The sequence below is a fragment of the Babylonia areolata genome, chromosome 22 (assembly GCF_041734735.1).
Source record: "Babylonia areolata isolate BAREFJ2019XMU chromosome 22, ASM4173473v1, whole genome shotgun sequence".
In the NCBI taxonomy this organism is placed as follows: domain Eukaryota; kingdom Metazoa; phylum Mollusca; class Gastropoda; order Neogastropoda; family Buccinidae; genus Babylonia; species Babylonia areolata.
Window position 1 is genome coordinate 4,505,965 of NC_134897.1, and position 26,810 is coordinate 4,532,774.

Consider the following 26,810-nt stretch of genomic DNA (forward strand, 5'->3'; position numbering starts at 1 on the left):
TTTTGGAGACAAATATTTTTTACGAACATACCTATTTCGTAACTGATCATAATTGTGACATTCCATTATAAAATGAAACTAACCACCAACCACAGACATGTTACAAACCTTACAAAGCCGTAACTCTCGTGATATGCCTTTGTGTCTCCCTGTTTATATTTCCAGCTTATGATTACTACTTCGAAACCTGAAGAAGCTGATAACGTAATTATCAGGCATCATTCATTCATTTTGCCCATCGCTCCTGGTGGAACATAGGCCATCGACGACCCCTCGCCATCGCACTCTGTTCTGGGCTGTTCTGGCCATTTTAGTCCAGTTGGTCCCTTGCTGCTTCAGCTCTACCTCGGTATCTCGCCTCCAGCTGTTGCGAGCCCGGCCTCTCTTCCTCTTTCCCTGCGGGTTCCAGGTCAGGGCTCAGCGTGTGATGCTGGACGCTGGCTTCCTGAGGGTGTGTCCGATCCAGCCCCACTTCCTCCGCAGTATCTGCTAATTATCAGGCAATTGACATATATTTTTCTCTACCAAATCCACTTTTAAAATTTCGATAAAACAAACATTTACTACTCGCCTCTAGAGCATGTCTCCATAGATTTTGAAAACTATCTCTCAAAGCAATGTTGACATTCTTGCAGAAAGATTCCCTCTCCAAGAAGAATTGAGCATCCCAAACACAGTCATACCCTGCTTCTGACACACGTTCACACATACACGCACATACACACATGCATAGCAGATATGCAACAAACATGCAGTTTCACAGATATGAAAGGACCAACACGCGCACACACACACACACACATTACCCTGCACCACCCCCCTCCTCCACACACTCATTTCTTGGCTACACATCGCAGCTTCCACGGCACACACACACCCACATCCTTACTTGTACAAGCACACACACATACGCCCATATCCCCCCCCCCCTCCCAACACACACACACACATATATATATATATATATATGCACACCCGCACGTTCCAATATTCCGTTGCTCCCACAGTGTAGACACACATACACACACATACCTCATCCTCTACACACACACACACACACACGCACGTGCACAGAGCTCTCCTGACACATGTGTACACTTACACCCTCGCGCACGCACATAAACACACAGACACACAAATACACATACACACACGCACAGAGGCTGCCACTGATTGGCCGCAAGAGGCCGGATGGGAAAAGAACGTGACGTCTAGGTGTTGCTCAGTCTATTGTATTTGGAAAAGCCCACAGAGACTCTGTTCCGTTTTGAAGTAATTTGCGCAGTGTTAGTTTGGAAATGATGCCGATATTCATTTGATTTGCAAAGCATCGCGCTCTACCTTTCATGCTAGACTTACGGCCGCTCCCTCTCACTACCTTTATTTCTTTGAGGCGATCGATGGTGTGATGGCCTTGTACCTGTTCTTTTTAGTATTCTTTGACTTTTCTGAGGATTTCCGATGTACCTGCAAAACGAGATACAAGGCTATGACACCACTGATCGCCTATCAAGAAAGAAAGATAGAGGGAGTTACCGTATGCCTAGCATGAACGGCAGTGCACGATCCTTTGCATATCAAATACTGGCATCCTTTCCGAACCAAAATTGCGCAGTTTTCTTCAAAACGGAAGTCTCTGGTATTTTCCAAATACAGTTGACTGAGCAACACGCTGGACGCCACATGACACCAGATATCTTTTCCCACCCCTATTGCGGCAAATCCGGAATCAATGGCAAGTGTGTGTGCGCGTCAGACGAGCTCGGTGCGTGTGCATTTGTATGTGCGAGAGTGTGTGTGCATTGTAGGAGCTGCGATATGTAGGATTGCGTGTGTATTGGGGGTGGGGATCTGCGTTTGCCTGTATTGTGGGAGCTACGCAATATATGTACGTGAAAGGGTTTATAGATGTGTGTGCGTGGGGGGGAGGGGGGGGGGGGATATGGGCGTGTGTGTGCCGTGGAAGCTGAGATATGTAGGAATGTGTGCGTGTGCGCGAGTGGGAGGTAACGTGAGAGATGGAGAATGTGTGTGTGCTGTGTGTGTGTTGGGGCTTGTGTGCTTTTGTACATAGTGCTGGGCCTGTGTACATCTGTTTGTGCTTTCATATCTGCGAGACTGCAAATTTGTTACATATCTGCTGTGCACGTTTGTGTGTGTATGTATGTGTGCGTGCGTGTCTATTTTCATTTGCTTGTTTATTCATTTAATATTGGGTTTTTTTTTTCCTGTTTTCGTCTACACTGAATTTTATTTGCTAATGTTTTGTGTGCAGGTATGAGATTGGGAAATTGTGATTGAGTCTGGAAGGTGGGGGCCTGGGGTTTGCAGAAGGCCCCCAGTGAGGGTCCATGGGGCAACGCCCCTGGTGGGGGTCTGGGGGCGAAGCCCCCTGAAGCTGAAGGTTTTTCTCAATTTCAAACCATGAAATCTGCACTTGCGGGCCACCAATGCTACTGAGGTATTCCAACCCACAGAAGACAAAAAAATCAGTCCAATTCTTCCAAAACTGAAGTGTTTTTGCTTCCAAACCTGTAAAGTCAGCCTTGTGGACATGATTTTCAAAATCGTGTCTCATGTGCGCGTGTGTGTGTGTGTATTGAATGCAACTGTGTGTGTATGTGAGAAAGAGAGACAGACAGACAGAATAGGAGTCAGGCTGGACATGGGAGGAAAGAGTTAGTTCATGTATGTGCACTGCTTTAAATACAACTCTGTGTGTTAAACTCTTTGTGTGTGTGAGTGAGTGAGTGAGTGAGTGTGTGTGTGTGTGTGTGTGTGTGTGTGCGTGTGTTGCACTGTACCAATATAACTGACCACCTGGTCTCTTCAGCTGTAGTCTCTGTTCCACTGACAAGCATGTGTGTTGGTTGAGGAAAGAAAGGGGAAAGGGGAATGACTGGAGGGAGCAGGGGGTGTGTCTGTTACTGGTTATATCACTTTCAAGCAGTCAAGGCTTTGCCAAATACTTTCCTTTTTATGCAGAGAGTTGGGACAGTGACTTGTTAGTGTAAGAAACTTGGTACCTATTCCCCCTTCCCTTCTTGAATTTGCAGATAGGCGAGAAGGTCCAGCTGTGGAATGAAGTATCAATACAAATGCCACCATGTTCAAGAAAATCCATTTATTCATCTTGACAGAAATTGTACGTACATCATAGGATTATCAAAACTATTGGACACAAACAATGATTACATATTCTTATGTATTCTTATGTAACAGGTATATGAATGTGAAATCTGTAGTCCACACGAGATTCAGGCTCAACTACAAACAAGTAAAAAATTTCCACTACATTCAGAACTCATTGGTCAAACCTTGTCTGTAGCCAGGTAATGAAATACTGTTATGTAATCTATGCCACTTCCGTAAATTTTCCACAACTGTCAACTTCTTGTCACAAATTCAAATGTGTGGCCTATAGTTGCTGCTGAATGCAAACTGACTAGACAACTGAACACACAATTCAAACCTGCCCTGTTCACTGTGTTAGGCGGGTGTTAAGCAGGTGTGGGAAATCAAACTCCAAGAGAAGGAAGCAAAAGGACTGACGACTATTTTGCAAGTAATCATATCAAAACACATGTTGAACTCATAAGTGCAAAGATACAAACTGGACTCCAAAGTGCAGAGTTGGCAAGGCATTCCTTCTCTGTCTTGCCTCATAGGATTTTTCAAACAGCTGTCACCAAGAATGTCAAATATAAAAGAAGTGAAGGGAAGAAACTCCACATTCAGTTGTCCCAAGCCATCATTTATTACAGACAGATCTCAAATGCTTGCACTGTTTCACTCAGTATATATTTATGTCAATGAGACTAGAAGGATAAAAATGTGAAAAGGAAAATCTACCTCAGAGCAAATCAGTGTTACTTAAAAAAATAAATACAAATCTTTGTACCATTCCATAGACTGTAGAGGTGATGAAAGATAGGTAGTGACACAAAGAAACAAGGGGAATGAAAACCCACGTAACATGCAGGAGAAACATGCATCCCTTTGCTTGACTCCCTAACATGAAGAATACAGTTTCCCTTGGGACCTCAATGATGTCAATGGTAAAACTAATACCTGTGTGGTCAATCTTCTCAAAAAAGAAAAGAAATAGAAAAATGAAAAGAGGACAGAGATGAACGATGTACTTAGGATCAAAACTCAGCTGCCAAGAAATAATGACTTACTGTCCCCTTACTGATTTGATTGTTTTTGTTCTTGTTGCTTATTGTCCAGCTGACCACAGAGGGCCATATCAGGACTGTCCAACCATACAAACGCTCAACTGCATCAACACAAAACTGTCACATCTACACACACACATACCAAAAAAAAACAAAGATAAACCCACGAAACACAATTTATGGCTCCCTAGAGAAAATTAAGACTAGGCTGTGCTGAGGATGTCAGCCCTTCCGCTTGATTTATCGTCTCCAGATTAAAAAAAAATCGTTAAAATGGAAAGAAACAACTAACAACTTCAAAGCCAAACAAAAAATGCTACAAAAAGGCTATGTATGCAAATCACACTGCAGAATGAACAGTTAGTGCCCATCTCAGTGTTTATAATTTCACTACCTAGTCAGAGAAAAAAGTGTCCAGGCTTGCTTGAGAAAAGAAAGGGGAATGGACTGGGAAGGCAGAAAAGGGAGACAACAGTGAAGAAAGAAAAAAGGCAGAAACAAAGAGAGCAATAGAAAAGAGGAAATTTCCAGCACATAATTCCCAGAAGGCAGGGGTGCTATTTATACTGAATGACCCCTGCCCTGACATCCTCACAGATTACAGCAGAAAGTAAAACCAAACAAAACTGACACCACTGATCTATACTTGCAATGCTTACAAGGCCCATGCCACTGAGGGAGGAATGAAGCCGTGAAGCCCACAAAACCAGCCACAGAGAACACCCCCCACTGTGATGAGCTTGGGACCGCCCCATGCTACAGACCTTTATGACCACAATGGACAAATGAGGTAATTGCTGCCTGCTTTGATTCCTCTCTGGACATTTCATCTGCCATTTCTTACTACTTTCCAGTCAGAGATTCTGTGCAGTCAAAATCAAAATTGTCAATATACGTATCAGAGAATACAATATATAATACTAATATCCAAGAATTTATCAAAATGTTTTTAAAGTCTGTTAACATGCGTGCTCAGGTTTGAGACTACTGATGAATGCAAAAAGCACTCCCAATTTTCTGAGACTTCACTGACCGACCACTTGTGGATCTCCTGTGCGTCTTCTGATCTCAGCACTTCCAAATTTAATTTTTGATTTGAAACTTGTTACATATCATTACATTATATGCCCAACAAAACACTGAGTACCCTTTCCCAACACTAGCTTAAGCACCTGTGAGCTTAACACCAGCAAGCACTTAAACACAAAGCAGTGGTCAACTCTTCCTTGTGTAAATGAAAAGATATTTTGGAAAACATAAATCAGGAAAGAACAAAGAGCAAATAAAATCACACTGAGCAAGCAACAGAAAATCTGAGTAACTTTTAATGTTTTAAAAAATTAAGCCAGCATTTAGAAAACTAGCACAAATATTTTGTTTGTCCAAGCATCAAACAAGTTTATTATGACCATTAGTAGGGATGAGCACATATTGTAACAACAAAACATAAAATGAAACAAAAAGCTGTTCACCAAACAAGTTTTCATTCCCCTCCCTAAAGCATTACAAGATGGGTGTGAATAGCCAGGTTGAAACAATGAAAGCAAAACACAGACAGGAATGGCCAAAACTACATCTCCAACACATTGGAGCAGACAGTGATGGGTCAACATTTCCAAAGCCGCTGGTGGTATATACACACAGTTTCACTGGTAAACAGTGCTTATTCAAGTCTCCTCTGCCTTAATTCACAACTACTGCCATGCAAAACAAAAAGCTGAAGCCATGTCAAGAGCTGTCAACATTCTCCAGCCTTCTACATACATGCCTTCCTAAAAAATCTTCAAATCAAGAACAGATAATGTAAAAATCAGAAATAAACTGAAATTTTCAAGAATTTTCATGCTTTTCCGTAGTAAACATGGCTACCATTCACCGAATTCTTCCTTGTGGTCTGACATGGTTGAATTTGTTGTGGCTTTTTTCGCAGCAAGGTTCATTCCATCTTCATCAGTCCCACACATTTTCATGGGACAGCTAGCCGTGTCTTCAGCTGAGCACTTTCTCTTAAAGTCAGCTCTTCTGTAGCCCTTTCAGGACAAACGTACACTCTTCAAATTTCAACCATCAATCTGCTGTCAGGTTTTGTCCACCCCTAAGGAAAGATCCATAAATCTGGATTTTCATGTGTTTTTCCTTTTCCATAAAGCATAATTTGCAGCTGTAACATCTGAAACTGTCACCGTTTTTAAGGCTATTGTGTTTTTCTGGATATTCTAGGAAAGTAGGCATTTATGATTTTATAAAATCCTTGCTTAACAACTACGATTTGAGGGGGCGGGGAGGGGGGGGGGGGTGTACTTCCTATCCCTCTTAAAGAGAAAGGTAGTTACTTAAAAAGCAAAAGGCCAGCAAGAAAAACAACCAAACAGTTGTTTTTTTTTAACTAACTTTTCAACCAAGGACAATAGAGTGGCATGTACATAAAAGAGCGAGTTATGATTACAGACATTACATCGGGTCAAAAGGCCAATACATGTAGCATGAAATTTCCAATATCCAGCAGGCCTATAGGAAGAGTTCGGTGGGCAGTGAAGGAATTATCCATATTCCACATCTTCCAACTTGTTAATGCTGTCAATTTCTGCTCATGATATTCAAACACTCTCAAAACTGTATACCAAATAAAATCCAATAATTGGGGAACAATACTGTTGTCTTTGAGTCTGAATCTTTCATATTCACAGCAAACCCTTAAAATCAACGAAAAAGTATGATTTAAAACAAGATAAAAAGATGAAAGTGACAAATGGTGTGGTGATGTTAACAAGACAGCCATCTGGTTTTCTTTTCAGCAGGAAATGCATGATTTTACCATTCTGTTATTAAGAGCTGTAACCTAGGTCCTGAGAATAGCTATCCCTGACAAAATACTCTTACAGCCATACTGGAAAAATCATTTAGTCTTCAGTCACTGCTTCCAGCCAGGAAATGGCAGTAACCACACAAACACCACAACAAACACAGCCAAATAATGTTCCATGAACCAAATACAGGCCTTAAAATGGTTTAATTTGTGTTCTACACTTCTGTTATTCTAACTTTTTCAAACAAAAGAGATTTTTTTTAAACCCTTTATTTCTTGCCTCTTGTTTAATTGCCAATTAAATGAACACTAAACTGGAACAGGCAGGTCAAAAGGCCTGCATGATAGGAGAATGACAAACTGAGCACATCCAACGCTTTTAAAAGCAAACTTTTCACTGCATAAAAGTTTATACTTGTCTCTTTCTTCAAGTTTATACAATGTTGCCCTGTTTTAACTGTTAAAAATTTGGTCCTAAATGTGCACAAGTCAGTTGTTCAGTCAAAACCTGGCACATAATGCTGGCATTTGTCCACAGACTACAATCACTAGTGCAGCACTGTTTCAACGGCGTGTGCACATGTTCACATGATGGCACACTTCTCCCTGTCAGGACCCTGCAACAGACAAAACATTTCCCATCACCACAGCTTCTGGTAACACAGAAATATGAGTCCCTGAAGGTTTGAACATGGAAATGATGCACTGCAAATAAAATAATATGCAAGGGTCTCTGGGACATTCTAAAAAAAAACAACAACTGATCAATAAAAACCGTGCACAAGAGCGTCAGTCTGGCTTGGATAATGTGTTATAAAGGAGAGTTGTATGCCTGCCTTTTTATGTGTCTCAATGCAGATTTGAACAGAATGTGCATCACAAGAGTGACCATCTGAAGGATTGTCTGGAACATCCTAGAATTATGGCAGAAGAGTCCATGGGACCCCAAATATTTTTAACTGATCACAAGACAAATCTATGTGCATGGGGGTGCATGTTCATATGAGACTGGGGATAGTGGGGAATGTAGCACCTATTTTTGTGCACCTCATTTGAAACAATAAAATGTCTAATATTGTTACCATATTATTGTTACTGACTACTGTTGGGTCAGTAAATGAATAAGAAATCAAACAGATTTTTCAATGTTTGGCTATTTACAATTCAATTTGAACAATAATATGTTGTATAAACTATGCATTATACTGACCTCTCTCACGTATGCCAGATCTCTTTTGAGCAGACAGAGAATGAGCATGTTAAATATTCCTACAAGTATTGACTTCAGTAATAGCCTCTCTGCTGACCAAATGTCCCCAACATAAAGGAATTCCCCCCCCTAAAATTATGTTTATCTAACATACTTACCATGACCCACTAGTGCAGACTCCGGTAGGGGTCTGATTCCTGTCCTGTGCAAACTACTACCCACCTATGCAGAGAAAATTAAAGTAGCTACGACCGATAACCTCCTGAAGTAGGTTACCTCCCTTTTGCAACCCTGACTAGCACCCTCTCACCTGTTCTACTGTCTGTGCCCGGCGATGGCTTGAGCCATCCTTGCTGAAGTGTGAGACGTCTCTCAGGTAGAAATCAATAAAGCAGCAGGGTTTTTCCTGAGTGGGCAAGGTGAGAGATGAGGACCATGCCCTCACTTCGTGAACTGGCTGAGGAGGAGTAAGTCCAAACCCTACGTCTGCATACATGCCTTTAATCACATCGATTGTCCTTTGAGACAGAGATGTCTTGCTAATCTCTCAAGAGTGGTCAATGGTCAAGGAGTCAACTGATGAACTAGTGTCGAATCTTTCCAATCAAAGTGAGAGGTGGCAAAGTGTACCCTGTGGGGTTTGAGCTAGAGGGCGGACAGTTTATCATGAAGGCCTTGAGAAATGTAACAGGACAGACAGCTTATCATGAAGGCCTTGAGAAATGTAACAGGACAGACAGCTTATCATGAAGGCCTTGAGAAATGTAACAGGACAGACAGTTTATCATGAAGGCCTTGAGAAATGTAAGAGGGCAGGCGGAGGCTGAACCTCAATGCAAGGTGCATGTGGCCTGATGCGACGAGTCAACATCGGTTGTGGGCCAACTGGGAAAGAGATAATTGTGTTTGAAGGCATCTGTGGCCCCAGATGGAGGCAGCCCACCAGGATGTTGTGCTTGCCTTAGGCGTGACCGGCTTATCTGTGAGCTCCTCCATGTGAGCTGACATGTGATGGGTGCCCCGTCCCCTCTCCTTTTTTTTTTTTTAGCTACAAAAAGCAACACTGGCCTGTTGCCTGAGTCTCTTCTTGTGGTGGGCCACCAAGGAGGTTCTGCTGAAATGTAAGGAAGCCAGACGGGTGTGACATGGTCTTGTGGGGCAACCGTGTGCCTGAAAGACATGGTGCTTGCTGCCACAGTGACAACAAAGTCATCCTCAGACAGGCTGAAGAATTAGGCTCCGTAAACACCTCAGGGTTGTCCCACTGGCAAGACGGGGCTTGTAGGCAGGGGACGTGCCAGAGTATCCACCTTTCTGTGAGAAGCCCCTGTGGGGGGCCAACACTGTGTTGGGCGATAGGGGAAACAGGAAGTGACCCTGTGAATGAGGGGCCTGCATGAGGAGTTAAAGAGGGGCTGCCTGTAGTGCAGAGAGTGAAAACTCTGGAGACAGTGGGAACAAGCATCGCAATAGGGATGATGCCGGCTTAAAGAACAGAGTAGGCCGGTATTGTGTGCTGCCACCTAGCTAATGGCCTTTGTTGCAGCAAGATCCGTTGGAGAAGTGTATGCGGAGACTGACCCTCTTTGTAACCACTGCAGTGGTTGTGTCAAAACTGAAAAGGGTCAGGCATGCAAGACCAGGATGGGAAATCATTTTCCAACACCAATGGTTTTGGGAGTTGATGCGGCATTAATGTTCAAGCAGGATGGCGGGCCGAACTGACTGACCAAAAAGCGGCGGCTACTGTGCTGGTACGAGAGGGCACAAAGGTGTGCCTCTGTGGCCAGCAAACGATTTGTTGTGCTGTGGGAGAATCATTCCCCTTGATCAACATGCCATTCCTCTTAACTCACTGGAGATGCGCCGGTGCTCTGCCCACTCAGAATGACATGCTGTAGTGTAGGATTTGGCGGATCGCGGAATTTTTTTTCATACACTCAGCAGTGTTCAATTAAAGGGAAACTAATCAGGCTGTCTTGAGGGATCAGTCTAAGAAAAACTGAGTTATTTCCCTTTGACTGTTAACCGCATGAAATCAACAGTGACACTAGTGATGGCCATACTGCAAGACAAGATGACTCGATGACTGTAGATATTGACAATGAGGAACAAGAGTATTTGTATGAGTGGGTAAAAGACCTGACAAACTTCCCACTGGCTGCACCTTTCACTGGGACCCCAGGACTCTCACTGACTTTCCAGACACGTCCACTCCTGTTGAGGTGAGTGTGTTTACAATTTGATACTTTGTTAATTTATTTCTTGTGTAAATAATGTTGATTTTTACAATTTTTAATGAATAATTTGTATAGATTAATGTAAAATTATCATTTTCTGTGTGTGCACTTATTAAATTGTGTGGGTGTGTGTCTGTGCATGTGTGTTATTTATACTGTCACCCCTTAATTATTATGCATGTGTATATGCTGTGTAATATTACTGATGTTTATTTTGCATTTGGTGGTTGTTTTTTTTTGCCCTTTTTTTCAGTATATGCAAAAGCTTTTCTTCCTTTTTTCTTATGACAGCACTGTCTGTTACAGAAATTCAAAACACTTTACACGCATGAGGAGGAGATCTGCCAGACACAGGAACAGACGTGGGGAGACTGAGGCCAGGCAGTCACTGGCCTGCTAACATTCCACCCACCAAGGAGCAGCAGACCAGGATAGCACAGGGAGGGTGCAAGGTGTGTCACGCCAAACACAAAGCAAAAGGAGCGTCACGTCAAGAGGTGAAAAACACATACAAAAAAAAGCCACCACAATCATGTGCAAACAGTGTAAAGTGCCCCTCTGTGTTGTTCCATGCTTTGAGGTGTTCCACACAGTCGAGGACTACAGCAAATAATGATCTAGCTGCAGCAGAAATGTGTAAATAGATTTTTTTCCTTTTTTTTTCTTCCAAGTGATGGATTTGTATGGTTTTGCTTTTTCTGTCTTTCCAGTGTTGTGATCTTTTTTTATTTTTATTTTTTTTTTAAACAGTTTGTTTTTCAACACTTGACTTTAAACTGGTTCATGAGAATCAGGGAACCTTACTGTGTAAGAAAAACATCTTATGCTGCCTTGTGGATTAGCTGATGGATATGACATGCCTGGTGAGTACAGCATACATATTTTTCAAATTTTTTTGTTTTTCAGTATTTAGTGACAATTTAAAATATTTTTTAAAAATATTTAGCAGCATTTAACCTTCACTGGCTATCGTGAGTCATACACGACCCAGAAGGGTACAAAAACGCAAATATCTCAGCCAGTTCTTGACATTTTTGTACGAAATTTCAGAAATGCTTCTGACACCTAAAAGGTCAACTTTTGCCAAAAAATGAAAAAAAAAAAAATCATTAATTAGTTAATGAGTAATTAAAGGTGGCGTTTTAACTACACACGGATGCTTGTGTGGGTTGTGTATGACCCATGCTTTTTAAAGAGGAAAAAACGTGGTCACCCCTCGAAAGCTCGTGTGGGTCATGCATGACCCATACCTTTTTAATAGTGATTTAAGGTTTAATTTGCAATTAGTGAAGAAAAATAAAGAAGTTTTACTATCGATAGCCTCACTACCCCCACCCCCCCCCCTTTCCCCTGTCTTCAGCTACAACCCCCTTCCATCCCTTTCTGTAACAGCATGTACCTGTGTGGCTGAATATCTCTCTGTGTGTGTAGGATGCTATGAGTCATCTCTCTCTCTCTCTCTCTCTCTGTCTGTCTCAGTCTCTCTCTGTCTGTCTGTCTGTCTCTATCTCTCTCTATGTGTGTAAGTAGGGTTTATATGTATGTGCATGTGGTGTTATCCGTTTGTGCGTGTGATCAGTTGTGTGCGTGTACGTGTGTGAATGCGTGAGCATGTGTTTCTTCTGAGTGTATAATTTGTATGTCTTTGTCTCTGTGTGAAAGTGTGTTGAATTTTTCAAATATGCCCATATTTGCCGTCACAGGAAAACTACATGCACTATTTAACTACGTCTCCATAGATTTAAGCATAGGGGAACGCAATTTTTACCCAGGCTTTCTGTTACCGGTGAGGAGTGGGAGGGATGGACCTTGGGTTGAGTTTCAGTTTCAGTAGCTCAAGGAGGCGCCACTGTATTTGGACAAATCCATATACGCTACACCACATCTGCCAAGCAGATGCCTGACCAGCAGCGTAACCCAACCTAGCTGACCATGCCATTAAGCAAGTAAGAAGTGTACCCCATGCTGAGCGTAGGGCCTGATTGTCAACTGCCCAGTGGGCAGTCTTTAGGCCTGATAAAACTTGGAAGGCGAAGGCCTACATCCATTAATGGAAGGGTAAGCTGGGATGTATATCCTGTGTGAAACTGATCATGACAACATCAGTGCAAAGCTAGCATTGTTCTAGGCAGTCTTTTGGCCTGAAAAACTAGGAAGGAGAAGACCGACATCCTATTCCATTAATGGCATGGTCAGCTAGGAAGTACAGGCCATGTGAAACACATGTCACTTTCACAGCGTGTTGCGTGAAATTTACTCCAGTGACTTATCCATGATTTTCGCGTGCGGTGTCACATATATATTCATATGTTTTTTTTTTGTCGTCGTTGATTTTGATAATAAATCATAATGAACAGAAAGGAAAATATTGTGATTTATGGTATTTGGATTGGTTGCCTGCAGAGAACTGTGCAAGTGTGTGTGTGTGTGTGTGTGTGTGTGTGTGTGATGAAGAACCCAAAAGTTCAGTGGAATATAGCCTGAGAAACAGCAAGAAGGTGCAGCTGCTGTGCAAAGTTATGTAAAGCCCACAAATGGGCAGCAAGACCCAATGAGAATGCGAAAAAACATCGCTGGTGATCAGTAAAGGGGGCAGGAGTGATGTGCTGTGTAGGCAGAAGGGAAGTGACTACATCACCAACCGCCTAGGTTACAAATGCGGAGTTGCCTCCCTTGGCGGTGATAATTGGCAAAAAGGATGGTGTCTTTAGAGCACATATCCCCTGGAGTGATGTTTCTCGCTGTAGAGGGAGGAGTGTCATGCTGCGTGTGGGAGTCTGTGGTTCAATGCCGTCGTAACCAACACAGGTGAATACAGCCTCAAGGGGAATAATTATGTCCCTTGATGCTGTGGGTATCCCTACCCAAATCGGTCGCTATCGGATGTGAGACGGTTGTGGCATGACGGAGCCATCAGCCAGTGTTGTGGACAAGGGGGTGGCAAAGTCCATCGGCTTGCTGTGTGCGTCCCCTGGAGCTGAACGGCAGTCCAACCTCATGAACAGCTCCTGCAAGAGGGCTGACCTTCAGCTGTTGTGTGTTGACGGATAAAGGGACAGACAAGATTGGCCCAAGCACTGCCGAGCGGCAGGATCAAGTTATAAAGAGGCACTCCGACATGGAAGTGCCAATATTAGTCTGGGTAACAGCAGAGTTAGGCAGTGGGGCAGAAGAAACCAGCACTGCTGAAGTTCAATGGGCCGTGCATGTACCTACTCTATGGGCAAGGGGCGGTGCAGGCGCAAGGGAGGTAACTGCAGTGGTCACTGGCAGGTGTGCCGAAGTGGAAGTTGCCTCCCTTGAATTGGATGTTGGGGACAAGGGTGTGCATGTGTATGGGCGTTCGTGTCCCCTAGCAGTCCACCTGCCTTCCTACCTAGAGGGAGGGCTTCCCGACTCACTACTGGAAACTGCACGACTGACCTTTGTGTGGGTAAACAAACCCAGAGATGACACCAGTGGAGGTGTAGGTGGTAGTGTGGTCTGGGGTCGACTGGAGAAGGCATGGAAAGGCCACAAGGCTTAATTTCTGCCCCAAATACTGAACCTGAACCTGTACCTGTTGGTGAGAGAACTTGAGGCAGAGAGCCCTTCCGACTGTGATAGCACCATACTTTAACTCGATTGGCCAAACGAGCTAAGTAAGTTTGTGACCTGATACAAGTCTCTGTCAAATACAAAAACATGAGTGTCAAAGAATCAATAGACAGAATAGGCAGATAGTAGTTTGCACAGGACAGGAATCGGGACTCCCTGCTGGAGTCTGCACAAGTGGGTCACGGTGAAGTATGTGTAGTGAAAAACCTGTTTAAGAGAACCACCAATACCTCTCCAGCATCCACTTCATCACGGGGGCCTGAACGACGCTGGGTGTAGCTGGTGACACTGCGTAGTGAGGACTTGGACATGGTACAGGTGGCCATTTCCTGCGCAACAACAGAACACATGTGCATTTCCAATCTATTTATCAAGATACCTTTGTTATTTTAATTCCCGCCAAACCACTAAAGTGAAAAAGTGTAAATATCAACCCAAAAGACCTAGAAAAAAAAATGGGCAAAAGTACAGACACAGTCCTGTACATAAACCAAGAACATGCCTCTGACTGGCCAACACCGTCCAAATCATATCATGCTGCTTAGAACCTCACAGACCACTGAGGCCATCTCAAGGCTATCACCAAGGTTTTAATTTAACTTTTTTTTTTTTTAGTGCCAGTCGGGCATAAAACATCTGAGAGCCCAACTGTGCTTTAGGGTGCCAGCATAATAAAATGAAATAAAATCTTTGATCGAGTGATAATTTGCATTTGTGTTGATGTTTAAAAAATTGCATTCAAAATGTCCACATGCCTGAACCCCATGGGCCCGTTGATAACAAGGATTAAAAGAGCAGAGCCCTCCCTGCTGCTGCCTCTGACACAACCTTTTTTCTTGCATCGTCTTTCCACGGACAACTTGCGCACTTGAGGTTGGGAGTGCTTCACGAGTGTGAACCTTTCAATCACTTCTGATCTCTCAACAAGTTCATTTTTTGCTTTTCCAATTCCACCTCCCCTCTGTTCGGTCTCCTTCCAACACAGTACACACACACAAGCACTTGGGTGCCATCTTCCTTCATTTCAACAGTGTGCCAAGGAAAGTCTGCTAGGCTTCATTGTGTACATATGCTGGTGCTTTGATTCATACTCCTGCTGTTTATTCTTATTATCATCCCAAGCTTTTGTCTGTTTCGGGAGCCTTTCTTTTAATGTCATGCAGATCCCAGCAGTCAGTGAGCATGTTTCACAAAGAGAGGCTTGCGGCAGGGAATACATCGAGGGGTCTCCCTGGCAAATTTTCACCGGAATTAACAAAACGAACATATCATCAATGTATAATTATACATAACAAAATCAGATGTAACAACCGACATGCAACACAAAAATTGTCAACAGACACCTCAAACATCCAAGACGGGGAAAAAAAAAAAAAAAAAAAAAAAAAAAAAATGACAGACACAAAATGGAAAAAGCCAGAAAACAAATACAGCAATACAAAAGAGGAATTTTCCAGCACAAAATTTTCCAGAATGTGGGGATATTATGTATATTGAGAGAGTTCCTGGCATCCCCATGAAGGTACATTCCCAACAAACTGTCAAATCAAGACAGTTATCATGCAACCTTCAAAGTTCAGTCCACAAAAGAAAACTACATTCCAAAATTACTGATGCTTTAGGTCTAAAACACAGAATAAACACACATGAGTTCCAAATAACTAGTTATCAACTTCGTACCTTACTGTTCAGGGAAAAAAAAAATCAAATGACTATGTTTAGCATAAATTCAGGCCCACCAAATACCATCCCAAGACTTAAATAAAACACACTTTTTTTTTCCTTTCCATAACTTCAGGTGAAAAAAAAAAATCAAGGTGATCAAGCAGAAATGGAAATGGCAGATAAGAAAATTAGGCTGGAAAACAAAGGAGTAATACAAAAGAGGAATTTCCTCGCACAGATGTATATACTCTTTATAACTAAGAAAGCCTCAAACATATCAAAAGATATAGGAATCTGAAGCCAATCCGGTTACAAAAAAGAAAAAGGGAAAAAAGAAGAAAAAGAAGTAAATCAAATTAAAACAGAAAAAGGAAATGACGGAGGATCTAGAGCCCACCCCCTGCCAAGAAATTTCGACCCAACTGACGCATAACAGCAGAGCAGCCTTAACCCCTAGGCTGCCTATATGACCAGTTAACTCGTCAGTACAACCGTGTACACTTCGCTGCCACATTACATCAGTGAAATATTTGAACTTTCCCCCCGGTTTGTATTGAGTTCATTGACAAAAATACTGACAGATACTGATAGCTTTTGTTTGGGGAATCTTTCTAGATTCTATTGATAGATAGAAACCCCATCTATGTCATCAGGCAGTCCTTTATTTGAATCTTTGGTTGGGTTAAAAAAAAAAAAAAAATCAGCATGTTGATCGTAACTATCAAAGTTGAAGAAAAGATGCGTTAGAAGACACTGCAGACCAAACTTAAAAACTTTTTAATCTTTTTGAAGTTGACAGTCCTGTCATTCTTCTCTTTCCACACCTTACAGTTCACACAACACTCCGTATGAATATGGTGATCTGTAATCATACGCATTCTATCCCATTCATACTAAACTAGATGGCTTAATAGCCGAGTGGTTAAAGTGTTGGACTTTCAATCTGAGGGTCCCAGGTTGGAATCTCGCTAACAGTGCCTGATGGGTAAATGGTGGAGATTTTTCCAATCTCCCAGGTCAACATATGAGCAGACATGCTAGTGCCTGCACCACCTTCATGTGTATATGCACACAGAAGATCAAATGTGTATGTTAAAGATCCTGCAATCCATGTGAGCGTCCGGTGGGATATGGAAACAAGAACATACCTAGCAGGCACACCCCCGAAAGCAAAGAATGGCTGCCTACATGTAGGTGTGTGGGGAGGGGCAAGGGGTGTAAATAAAATAGTCATACACGTAAAATGTTACACGTCTGTATGCGCGTGTATGTGTGCATGACTGAAACCCAACTGAACACAAGAAACTAATGATGAGCACCCAATGGCAGCCATCAGTCGGCTCTACCAGGGTAGGCAGCCTGTTGTGCAAATGACCCCATGTTTGTCAAGCGCTTAGAGTGTGGTCTCCAACCGAGGACAGGCATAATACAAATATCCATATGATCATCATAAAACACATGGTGCATGTACTGTCGGCAGCTCACCTCTTCTTCATTGTTAAAAAGCGAGGTCTTCATCTCATCCCCAACAAACCACCGCTTGCCTTTCATCACGATGTCACTTGGGGGGTTGTGGGTTGTTTCTGAGTCAGCACTCCACACCTGCAGAACACAGTCAGTCATGTACATCAGTACTGAACAGCCAGCAACGCAGTCACAGAGCAAGTGAGAATATGGTCTTCCTCATGGTGAATCAAGTCTGGAGTGAAGGGGCACTGGGAGCTTATATTGATTCCTAAGTACAAGCCATGAAGAATGTAAAGTCTAAAATGTGGACGTTTCATCCATTTCTGCTATTGGACAGCAGTAAGTCAGGAATTCTCCTTTCATGTTATCATTTCGGGAGTTATTTACCCAATTTTTTTTTTTTTTTGCTGCCTGATCATCTGCACCGTTTCAGTGGCATTACTCCCATGCCGCTCATTTAGATTCCCCCATACACGGCCACACCTGGGTCCGTCTGTCACAGTTCCAGCGTCGGCAGTCCGCAGGGAACCATCGATGTTAGGTCGCCAGGAGGCCACACACCAGATGAGACCCTGCACTGCTGCTGAGTCACTTCGGTGGTGTTCAATGGTGCCTGTTCTGATTCTACATACTTAGGACACCACCTACTAAGCCCCCTACTAACGACAATAATGGCTTAGTCCCGGAGCCAGACTCAGTGAGCGTCCCTCCCAGAGTGGAGACCGCCACCATGTCCCTCCAACAACAGCACCCTCATGAATCTGCTGACACTAAAGACATTGACAGGACTCACCCCAAGCACAGAAGTGGAGGGATATCAAAACTGAGGTATTTACCAAATGTTTGTCCCTCTCCTCTTCCTCATGTTCAATGAAGAATAGTGAGCTAACTTTGAAAACCAATCAAACTACAGATCAATCCTGACTGGCTGTCATCCATGAACAGACCTAACAAAGATGGTCACAGACAGACAAGTGGATGATAACTCATCACTCACAGTGACGGTGTTGCCAGCCTTCACCACCAGACTGCGGTGGAACTTGAAAGTGGTTTCCTGTTCCCCGGCTAGGTGCTTCAGCTGCCATGTCCCCACTGAAATGTCCTGCACACACACCACAGTGAACACTGAAATGTCCTGCACACACACCACAGTGAACACTGTAATGTCCTACACACACCCCACAGTGAACACTTATGACCTGCACACACACCACAGTGAACACTAATGTCCTGCACACACACCACAGTGAACACTGAAATGTCCTGCACACACACCACAGTGAACACTGAAAAGTCCTGCACACACCCCACAGTGAACACTGAAATGTCCTGCACACACACACCACAGTGAACGCTGTAATGTCCTACACACACACACACACACCACAGTGAACACTGAAAAGTCCTGCGCACACACACCACAGTGAACACTGAAATGACCTGCACACACACCACAGTGAACACTGGAAAGTCCTGCACACACACACAATTAACACTGCAACGTCCTGCATACAAACAACAATTAACACTTTAACGTCCTGCACACACACACACACCGCAATGAACACTGAAATATCCTTGATAAACGCTCTACACCGTCTTCGCCAATGATGCTGTTTTCCATTTACTCGCACACATAGTTAAAAGCGTCCCAGAGGGATTCCTTTTGTAAATGATTTGTCTCTTCTTCCATGTCGATCCACATGTCTCAGAATGAAGTCCCTTTCGAAAGATTTTGTGGTAGTGTGCTTTCCATGCCACAAGATCTGTCAAGAAATTAGATGTTCACAATTCCCTTGGTTAGAAAAGCAGGCTCTCTGATCCAAGTCTTCAGTAATTTGGCCACACTTCTCCCCATTTGAGAGCTCTAGTCTTAAGAAACTGGGTTCTGTTCCCTTGCTTTGTCAAACATGATCTCTTGGGAAAAAATAAATGAAAGCTTTCAGCGCAAGTTTTCTTTTTGCCTGGGAGTTGATGGTCTGGCTGTGGTATTCTCTTTCTCTTTGGCTTTCTGTCCATATGTTAGTGTTTCACTATTTGCACTTAAGAACATATTTGGCACTTTTAACATTAAACACGTACAATGCACCAGTCTCTTTGCAAACTTTGTAGGGGTTTTGTGAACACATCAAATTTCATATCTATCAGTCTGAACCTTGCTTTGTTTGGTCACTAATCTTATGTCTGTCTCAAAGTTGTTTCCGTTGTGAATGATGCAGAATTTGTGTGTCCACACTGCTCAAGTTTATGTTTGACACAAAGAAAATGAATTATGTTCATTATTCTGGTACTGTGGCATTGCAATCAGGTATACCCCAGACTTTATCTATATAGTTTAAAGAAGGAAAAGTGACCAATATATATGTACATACACACACTCCCCTCGCATTCAAACTACAAATAAAACACTATAAGACTGATACAGTGTGACAGTGTGATTTATTTAATATCCATTGGAAAAAGATAAGAAAAAACACCCCGCTTCATTTGCATTGTGGCCCTTGTGGTTGGCTGGGACATAAACCATGTCAATTAGACTGATTAAATGCAATACTACATATTGCAACATGAATCTATTCTAATTTAGTGCCAAATTGTGCCAGGAGTTATCTCACACTGATAAAGAAATCCTTCATCCAGTAATCAGTTAATGGCGTTTGAGCATGTTCAGTACACCCAAGTATTTGATCATGTGACAAGATGATACGGCACAAATCCAATTTTAATGCTATTTATGGAACAGCTCATACTAATTTCTTTCTGTGGACATAAAGAAATGAAATGTGTGATGAAATATGTGGATATAATGCCGTTTCAAGCATATATACCCCAAGGAGTTATTTATACGGCCCAAAGAAGGAAAAATGGCCAATATTTACCCTCCCCTTGCATTTATACCATAATTCAAAACTGGCGTACAGGTAAAAGGAAATTTTCTATCTAAAATTACGTTTAAATAACATACTTACCGTGACCCAACTAGTGCAGACTCCGGCAGGGGTCTGACATTCCTGTCCTGTGCAAACTACTATCCGCCTATGCGGAGAAAACGAAACTACGGCTGATAACCTCCCGGAAGTAGGTAACCTCCCCTTTGTCCTGCTGGCTAGCACCCTCTTTTGACGGCAATATGCCATCACCAGCGCAGCGAGCAGGGAGAACAGGAAGCGGGGAGGACGGGAGGGTCTTAAATTTGGGTCATGGTAAGTATGTTATTTAAACGTAATTTTAGATAGAAAATTTCCTTTTAATTACACACACTTAACTGTGACCCAACTAGTGCAGAACAGCGCGACAAGGTGGAGGGCTCGCCTGTTTTACTGTCTGTGTGCTGTGATGGCCTGATGTGCAACTACCACAGAAGCGATGCCTCTTGAGCCATCATCCCGCAGGCATGCAACATCTCTCTGGTAGAAGTCGATGAGCCATCATCCCTAAAGCGACAGATGTCCCTCAAGTAGAATTCGACGAAAGTAGAGTGTACTGAGTCACCTAAGGAAATTGGTGCGGGCAAAGAAGACAGAGGTCCGCAGCTGTATTGTGGGAGAGGTCTGTGGACCACAGCTGTGCTGATAAATGTAGCACAAAGAAAATCAGGTCGGTGGGTTGAATCCACACTTTACTGAGAGCCCTTCGAATCAAAGGAAGGGAAGGAAACATGTACCCTTATAGGGTTGTCTCATTTGAGCGCGGTTTGAGCGTTAATGCAAGGAGGTGCACATGTGGCTTGATCTGATGATTCCACATCGGATGTGGGCCGATAGTGGAAGTGATTTCTGTGTTTGAAGGAAACTGTGGCACGAGACAGGTAGGTCGCCATGTTGGGCTTGCCTTAGGCATGACAGCCAGATCTTTAGAGCTCCTCCATGCGAGCTGACATGCGATGGGCGCTCCCCCCACCACTTTTTTGTCGTTGCCAAAAAATGACAGCACTGGTATGTTGCCTATGCACAGAATGGCAGACATTTGGCAACAAAAGACTTGATGTCTCTGGGACAGGGTTGTCACTGCTGTCTAGGCTATAAGCAGAACCACTCACTTAGCCAACTGCGAGATCCCCCTGACAGGCCTGATAGTGCCAGACACTGATAAGTAGGTCAGCTGCTGTGCCTGCTAACCCGTCACTGACCCTTCTTTGTCTCCTATTAAAGCGTGGCAATTTGCACGCCTCTTTTGAGCGGGCTGGTGAGCATACTCCTATTTCTGTAGCATTAATGTTTGCACTGTTGGAAAGAGTAGACACTTCTCTTTTTGTTGGTGGTAGTACTTTCCTTGGCTGGAAAATACTTTTTAAGATAGCAGTATTTACTTGACAGAACTGTGCTGACAATTGTGACTGGCAGTGGTGTTGTTTTTTTTCATAGCAGAAGTACCGTGAGTTTGGTTTTCCTTCACATTCTGTTCTCTCACATTTCCTTCTTCCATTCCTTTCTTTCATTCTGTTTTCTTCTCTGTCTTTCTTTCGTGCTGTTTCCTTGCCTCTCTTTCTCTCCTTCATCCATTCCTTTCTTTTGTTCTGTTTCCTTCTCTCTCTTTTCTTCTGTGTGCATGAATGACTGAATCAGTGTGCCTGTGGAGTACTTGTACAAGCTGCAAAACAGTTGTGATCTTTAACACGCCACAGCTTCCTTCAGAATTTCTGTGGCATTAATATTTGCACTGTTGGAAAGAGCGGACACTTCTCTTTTTGTTGGTGGTAGTACTTTCTTTGGCTGGAAAATATTTTTTAAGATAGCAGTATTTACTTGAGAGAACTGTGCTGACAATTGTGACTGGCAGTGGTGTGGGTTTTTTTCCTGTAAGTACCACGAGTTTGGTTTTCCTTCACATTCTGTTCTCTCACATTTCCTTCTTCCATTCCTTTCTTTCATTCTGTTTTCTTCCCCATCTTTCTTTCGTGCCGTTTCCTTGCCTCTCTTTCTCTCCTTCATCCATTCCTTTCTTTCGTTCTGTTTCCTTCTCTCTCTTTTCTTCAATGTGCGTGAATGACTGAATCAGTGTGCCTGTGGAGTACTTGTACAAGCTGCAAAACAGTTGTGATCTTTAACACGCCACAGCTTCCTTCAGAATTTTACAGCTATCAACACAGGTTAGTGAGAGGCATGCTGATGTGTAATGCTGTGCATGGAATGTATTGCCTGTGTTGAGCGAATTTTGTGAGATTAGATTCAGTGTGTTAAAAATGTGTCAAAATGCATGTTAACAAACTGGTGGTAAGCATACCTGCTTTTTTCAGTTATCCTGAGAAAAATAATCAGATGTTCACATTTGAGTTTCCTATCATTTTAAAGCTAAGACTGTGCTCTTTCAAACCATACTATTCATTAAGCGATTGCGTTGACAAGCAATGTGTTATCAAAAGTTAACGAAGAGGTGTTTTCTCCCTGTGGCTGCTGCTATCATGTGGAACAGCACACTGGTCTTTCTCCCTCCCAACAGCTGATAACGGCTGGAGGTGCAACATGAAAGAGAACTCATAGCATTTTGTGCTCTCAGTTAAAGCTCTAACCCTTCCGGCAGTAGCGTTATTTTTAGGCGGCGCCTTTCCCTCCTGAGTTGAGTGCAGGGTCAAGTTCTCTCCTCGGATGAACTAAACGTCAAGTGCTGAACACGTGTGTTGTGTAATTGCCCAGGTAGGTACCATCGCGAAGGGGCTTACGGAAGGCTTGGTGGCTTCTCTACCTGAGTGTGGCATGTTGGAGCAACCTGCAGAAAGTTGTCGGCAGTCAATGGCTGGTTTGGATCAGGCTGTGGAAGTGCATTTCATGTGTCCACAGGTCATGGAGTCTCATTCTGTGGTGGAATTCCATATGGAAGAGGAATTCCATGGGCAAAATTTTTGCTGAAGGTTCTTTAGTGAGAAAGGGGACCGGATCCATGACAGGCCTCTGGCTGTGTGTGGTGCGCACTGAGTCTGGGATGGAGCGGGGCAGGGGCAGGGAGGTAATGGCTCAAGATGTGTTGTACTGGCCATTTACATCAAAGCACTGATCTGACATACGTTTTCAGTATGGCCAACTGCAAAGTGAGAGCTGTGTTATCAGTGGTTTCTTAATTGCAAAGGGAAATCGTTTGCAGCTTAATCTTTCATGAATGACTATGTCTCTCAGACTGGAAGCCAAATTGCACTGGGACTTAGTGCTGCAGCCCTGGACCTAACTAGCCTTTGGGATCCGTCCCAAAATGAAATGAAATGAAATGAAATTATGGTGCTTAGAGCCTCGCCGACCACTAAGGCCATCTCAAGGCTATCGCCGCGTCAATAACTACTACAAGGATAAAAAAAACCAACCAATTAAAACGAGTCACCACTTCAAACTTTCCACTCCAAAGTTAAAACAAACTTCCATAGTTTAAAACCTTCAAATCTGGTTAAAAAGGTTCACTTCTTTTAAGAAGTCCATCAGCGCCCACGGAGGGACATCACGAAACAAAGTCTTCAAAGAAACCGCCGTGTAATGTCTGCGTCTAACATCATGCAGATCCCAACAGTCAAGGAGCACGTGTTTCACGGTGAGAGGCTCGTCACAGGGAATGCATCGAGGGGCCTCCTCCCCCTTCAACAAGTAAGAATGAGTAAAAAAAGTGTGCCCCGTACGCAGTCTGCACAGCACAGACTCCTCCTTTCTGTTCTTCACCCCCGAAGGGAGGGTCTCTTTTAGGTCCGGACGGATCTGGAAGAGCTTGTTGTCCGTCTGGGTGTTCCACTCCTCTTGCCAAAGATCCTTAACGTAAGTGTTGACCTTCTGCTTCATGTCTGTATAGGGTACCAAGGATCTGGACAATTCTTTCTTTACAGCGTTCCTGGCCAGCAGGTCCGCCCTTTCGTTACCACGAATGCCAACATGTCCGGGAACCCAGGCCAACACAACCTCGTATCCTTTCTTCGTTGCGAGAGTAAAAGTTTCATAAAATTCCAGCAGTTTGGGATGAGTGATATTCCTGCAGGCGATCGCCTCCAGGGCTGACAAGGAGTCGGAAAAGATCATGAATCTCTTCTGTTTCGAAGAGAGAACCATTTTTAACCCCAGAACCAGTGCGGTCAGTTCCGCAGTGTACACCGAGCTGTCAGACAGGATGTGTTCCGTTGAGGGCCGGTCAGGAAAGGCGGGACAGAACGCAGATGCAGCGACTCCGTCCTCTGACTTGGAACCGTCAGTGAAGATGCTTTGAAAAGTGGGGAATTTGTGGCACAGTTCCGAAAAGTAGGTTCTGTAGGCCAGAGAACTGGTGGTGTCCTTACGGTACGAGGCCAGATCGAATCGGACCTCAGGTGTTGTAAAGGTCCATGGAGGGCTGTCAGGGAACTTAGAGAAATCCGAGATGCCACCGACATCCAGATCGGCCTTTTCTAAGTGCGGCTGAATGCGGAGTCCGAGAGGAGGTATGCAGTTTGGGTTGTCTGTAAATTTCTTATCGAAAGGATTGTTGAATACAGCGTCGTAAGCAGGGTTTGTAGGTTCAGAGAACAATTTTAGATAATAGTTCAGGGTCAGCTTCAGTCTGCGGTTGGAAAGAGGCGGTTCCCCCGCCTCTGCATACAGGCTGTGCACAGGGGTGGTGCGGAAAGCACCTAAGCTGAGACGGAGCCCTTGGTGGTGTACAGGGTCCAACAGTTTCAGATAGGACGGTCTGGCCGAGCCGTATACCACACTTCCATAATCCAGTTTGGACCGGACCAGGGCTCTGTAGAGGTGCAAGAGAGTTCTCTTATCAGCACCCCAGTTCGTGTGTGCCACAACTCGGATGATGTTAAGGGCTTTTTGGCAAGATATTTTCAGCTGTTTAATGTGGCTGAGGAAGTTCAGCTTCTGATCGAAGACGACCCCTAAAAATCTGGCTTCCTTGACCGCCGGGATGGTGGATGTTCCCAGACGGATTTCAGGGTCCGGATAGAACTGGCGAAAATTATGAAAATGGATGCATTCAGTTTTGGAGGATGAAAATGTGAAGCCATTCTCCTCTGCCCAACACTGGATTTTGTTGACGCAGAGCTGAAGCCGTCGCTGGATGCTGGTGTACGTGCTGCCGGTTGCATATAAGGCAAAATCATCCATGAACAGCGAGCTGTCCGATCCCCTCTGAACGGATTGAACGATGTCATTAATTTTGATGCTGAAAAGAGCCGGCGACAGGATGCTCCCTTGTGGGACACCCAGCTCCTGCTCGTGAATGTCGGACAGAGTGGTGCCGAGTCTCACCTGGAATTGTCTGTCTTGTAAAAAATTGTGGATGAACTGAGGCAGGTGTCCTTGGAAGCCGAGCTTGTGCAAGTTGGAAAGAATACCAAATTTCCACGTGGTATCGTAAGCTTTCTCCAAGTCAAAAAATATGGCCACCACATGTTGTTTGTTTACAAATGCATTTCTTACAGTGGTTTCCAGACGGACCAAATGGTCAACGGCAGAGCGATGCTTGCGGAAACCGCACTGTTCTTTCGCCAGAAGGCCGTCGGTCTCTAGTTTCCACATCAGTCTACCGTTGACCATCTTCTCCATCAGTTTGCAGATGCAGCTGGTCAGTGCAATTGGGCGGTAGTTGGAGGGGTTCGAGGGGTCTTTTCCCGGTTTCGGCAGCGGGATTATGAGGGCTTTCCGCCAGGAGGGTGGAAAAAAGCCTGTGACCCAGATGTGGTTATAAACTTTAAGCAGGGTGTCCAGACAGGTTTGGGGAAGGTGCTTTAGGAGTTTATAATGGACCTCGTCCATTCCTGGACAGGAATCCGTACAGGTCTGAAGGGCAGATTTAAGTTCGTTCATTGTGAAAGGAAGGTTGTAATTCTCTGTGTTGTCGGAAAAGAAGTTACATGGTGTTTTTTCTGACAGGTTTTTGGTTTTAAGAAAGCGAGCAGATTTGTTAGCAGATCTCGAGTTCTGTTCTATTGTGGAGGCAAGCAAATTGGCAACTGCTTTCTTCTCTGTGACCAGAGCGTCTGAGAGTTTAAGATGGTGAAAGGTCGGGCATACGTTTTTGCCCTTAATTCTTTTTAAAACCCTCCACACTTTCTTCTTGGGTGTGTTGGAGGTTAAGGAAGAGCAAAAATCTCTCCATGACTTCCTCTGGCTCTTTTTGAAAACATAACTGGCTTTCGCCCTCAGCTGTTGATGGGTTCGAACGCTATTGGTCTCCGAAAGACGCGTCGCTGCGCTCTCTTCCGAGACTTGCGGGCCTCCCGACATTCCGCGTTGAACCAGGGCGTTCTAGGGACCTGAGGCTTGGAGGTAGACGATGGGACTGCTGCTTTGGCGCAATCTAAAACGATCTGAGTCAGAGTGTCAGCAGGGTCCTTGCTTTTCAATACTGTTTCTTCCTGCAGCTCCGCTCTTATCTTGGTGGTAAAAAAACTCCAGTCTGCTTTGTCGTAATACAGGCGGTCAGGCAGAGAGTCACCTTCTCCATCTGTGGGGCGGAGGACGACAGGAAAGTGGTCACTCCCGTGCAGATCGTCGTGCACTTTCCACTCGTAGTCCAGGACCAACGATGGATCGCAGACCGACAGATCTAAATACGAGAGCTTTCCAGAGGACAGATGCAGGTAAGTGGGAGACTTGTCGTTAAGACAGCACAAGTCCATGTCTGAAAGGTGGTTTTCCAAGAGAAGACCTCGGGCTGATGTCATCTCACTTCCCCAGAGCGGGGAGTGTCCA

General features: G+C 43.9%; 1 protein-coding gene across 1 annotated transcript in view; it reads right to left on the minus strand.

Moving 5' to 3' along the window:
• Positions 1 to 3,105: 3,105 nt before the first annotated feature.
• LOC143297428 (lamin Dm0-like) overlaps positions 3,106 to 26,810 on the minus strand; it is a 61,595-nt gene continuing 37,890 nt past the window's right edge. Inside the window, exons 8-11 of the mRNA XM_076609778.1 lie at positions 18,161 to 18,265; positions 17,182 to 17,298; positions 14,262 to 14,360; positions 3,106 to 7,601 (exon numbers count right to left, since the gene is read on the minus strand). Coding sequence (XP_076465893.1) covers positions 7,569 to 7,601; positions 14,262 to 14,360; positions 17,182 to 17,298; positions 18,161 to 18,265 — 354 coding nt within the window. The 3' untranslated portion in view covers positions 3,106 to 7,568. The remainder of the gene's footprint in view (positions 7,602 to 14,261; positions 14,361 to 17,181; positions 17,299 to 18,160; positions 18,266 to 26,810) is intronic.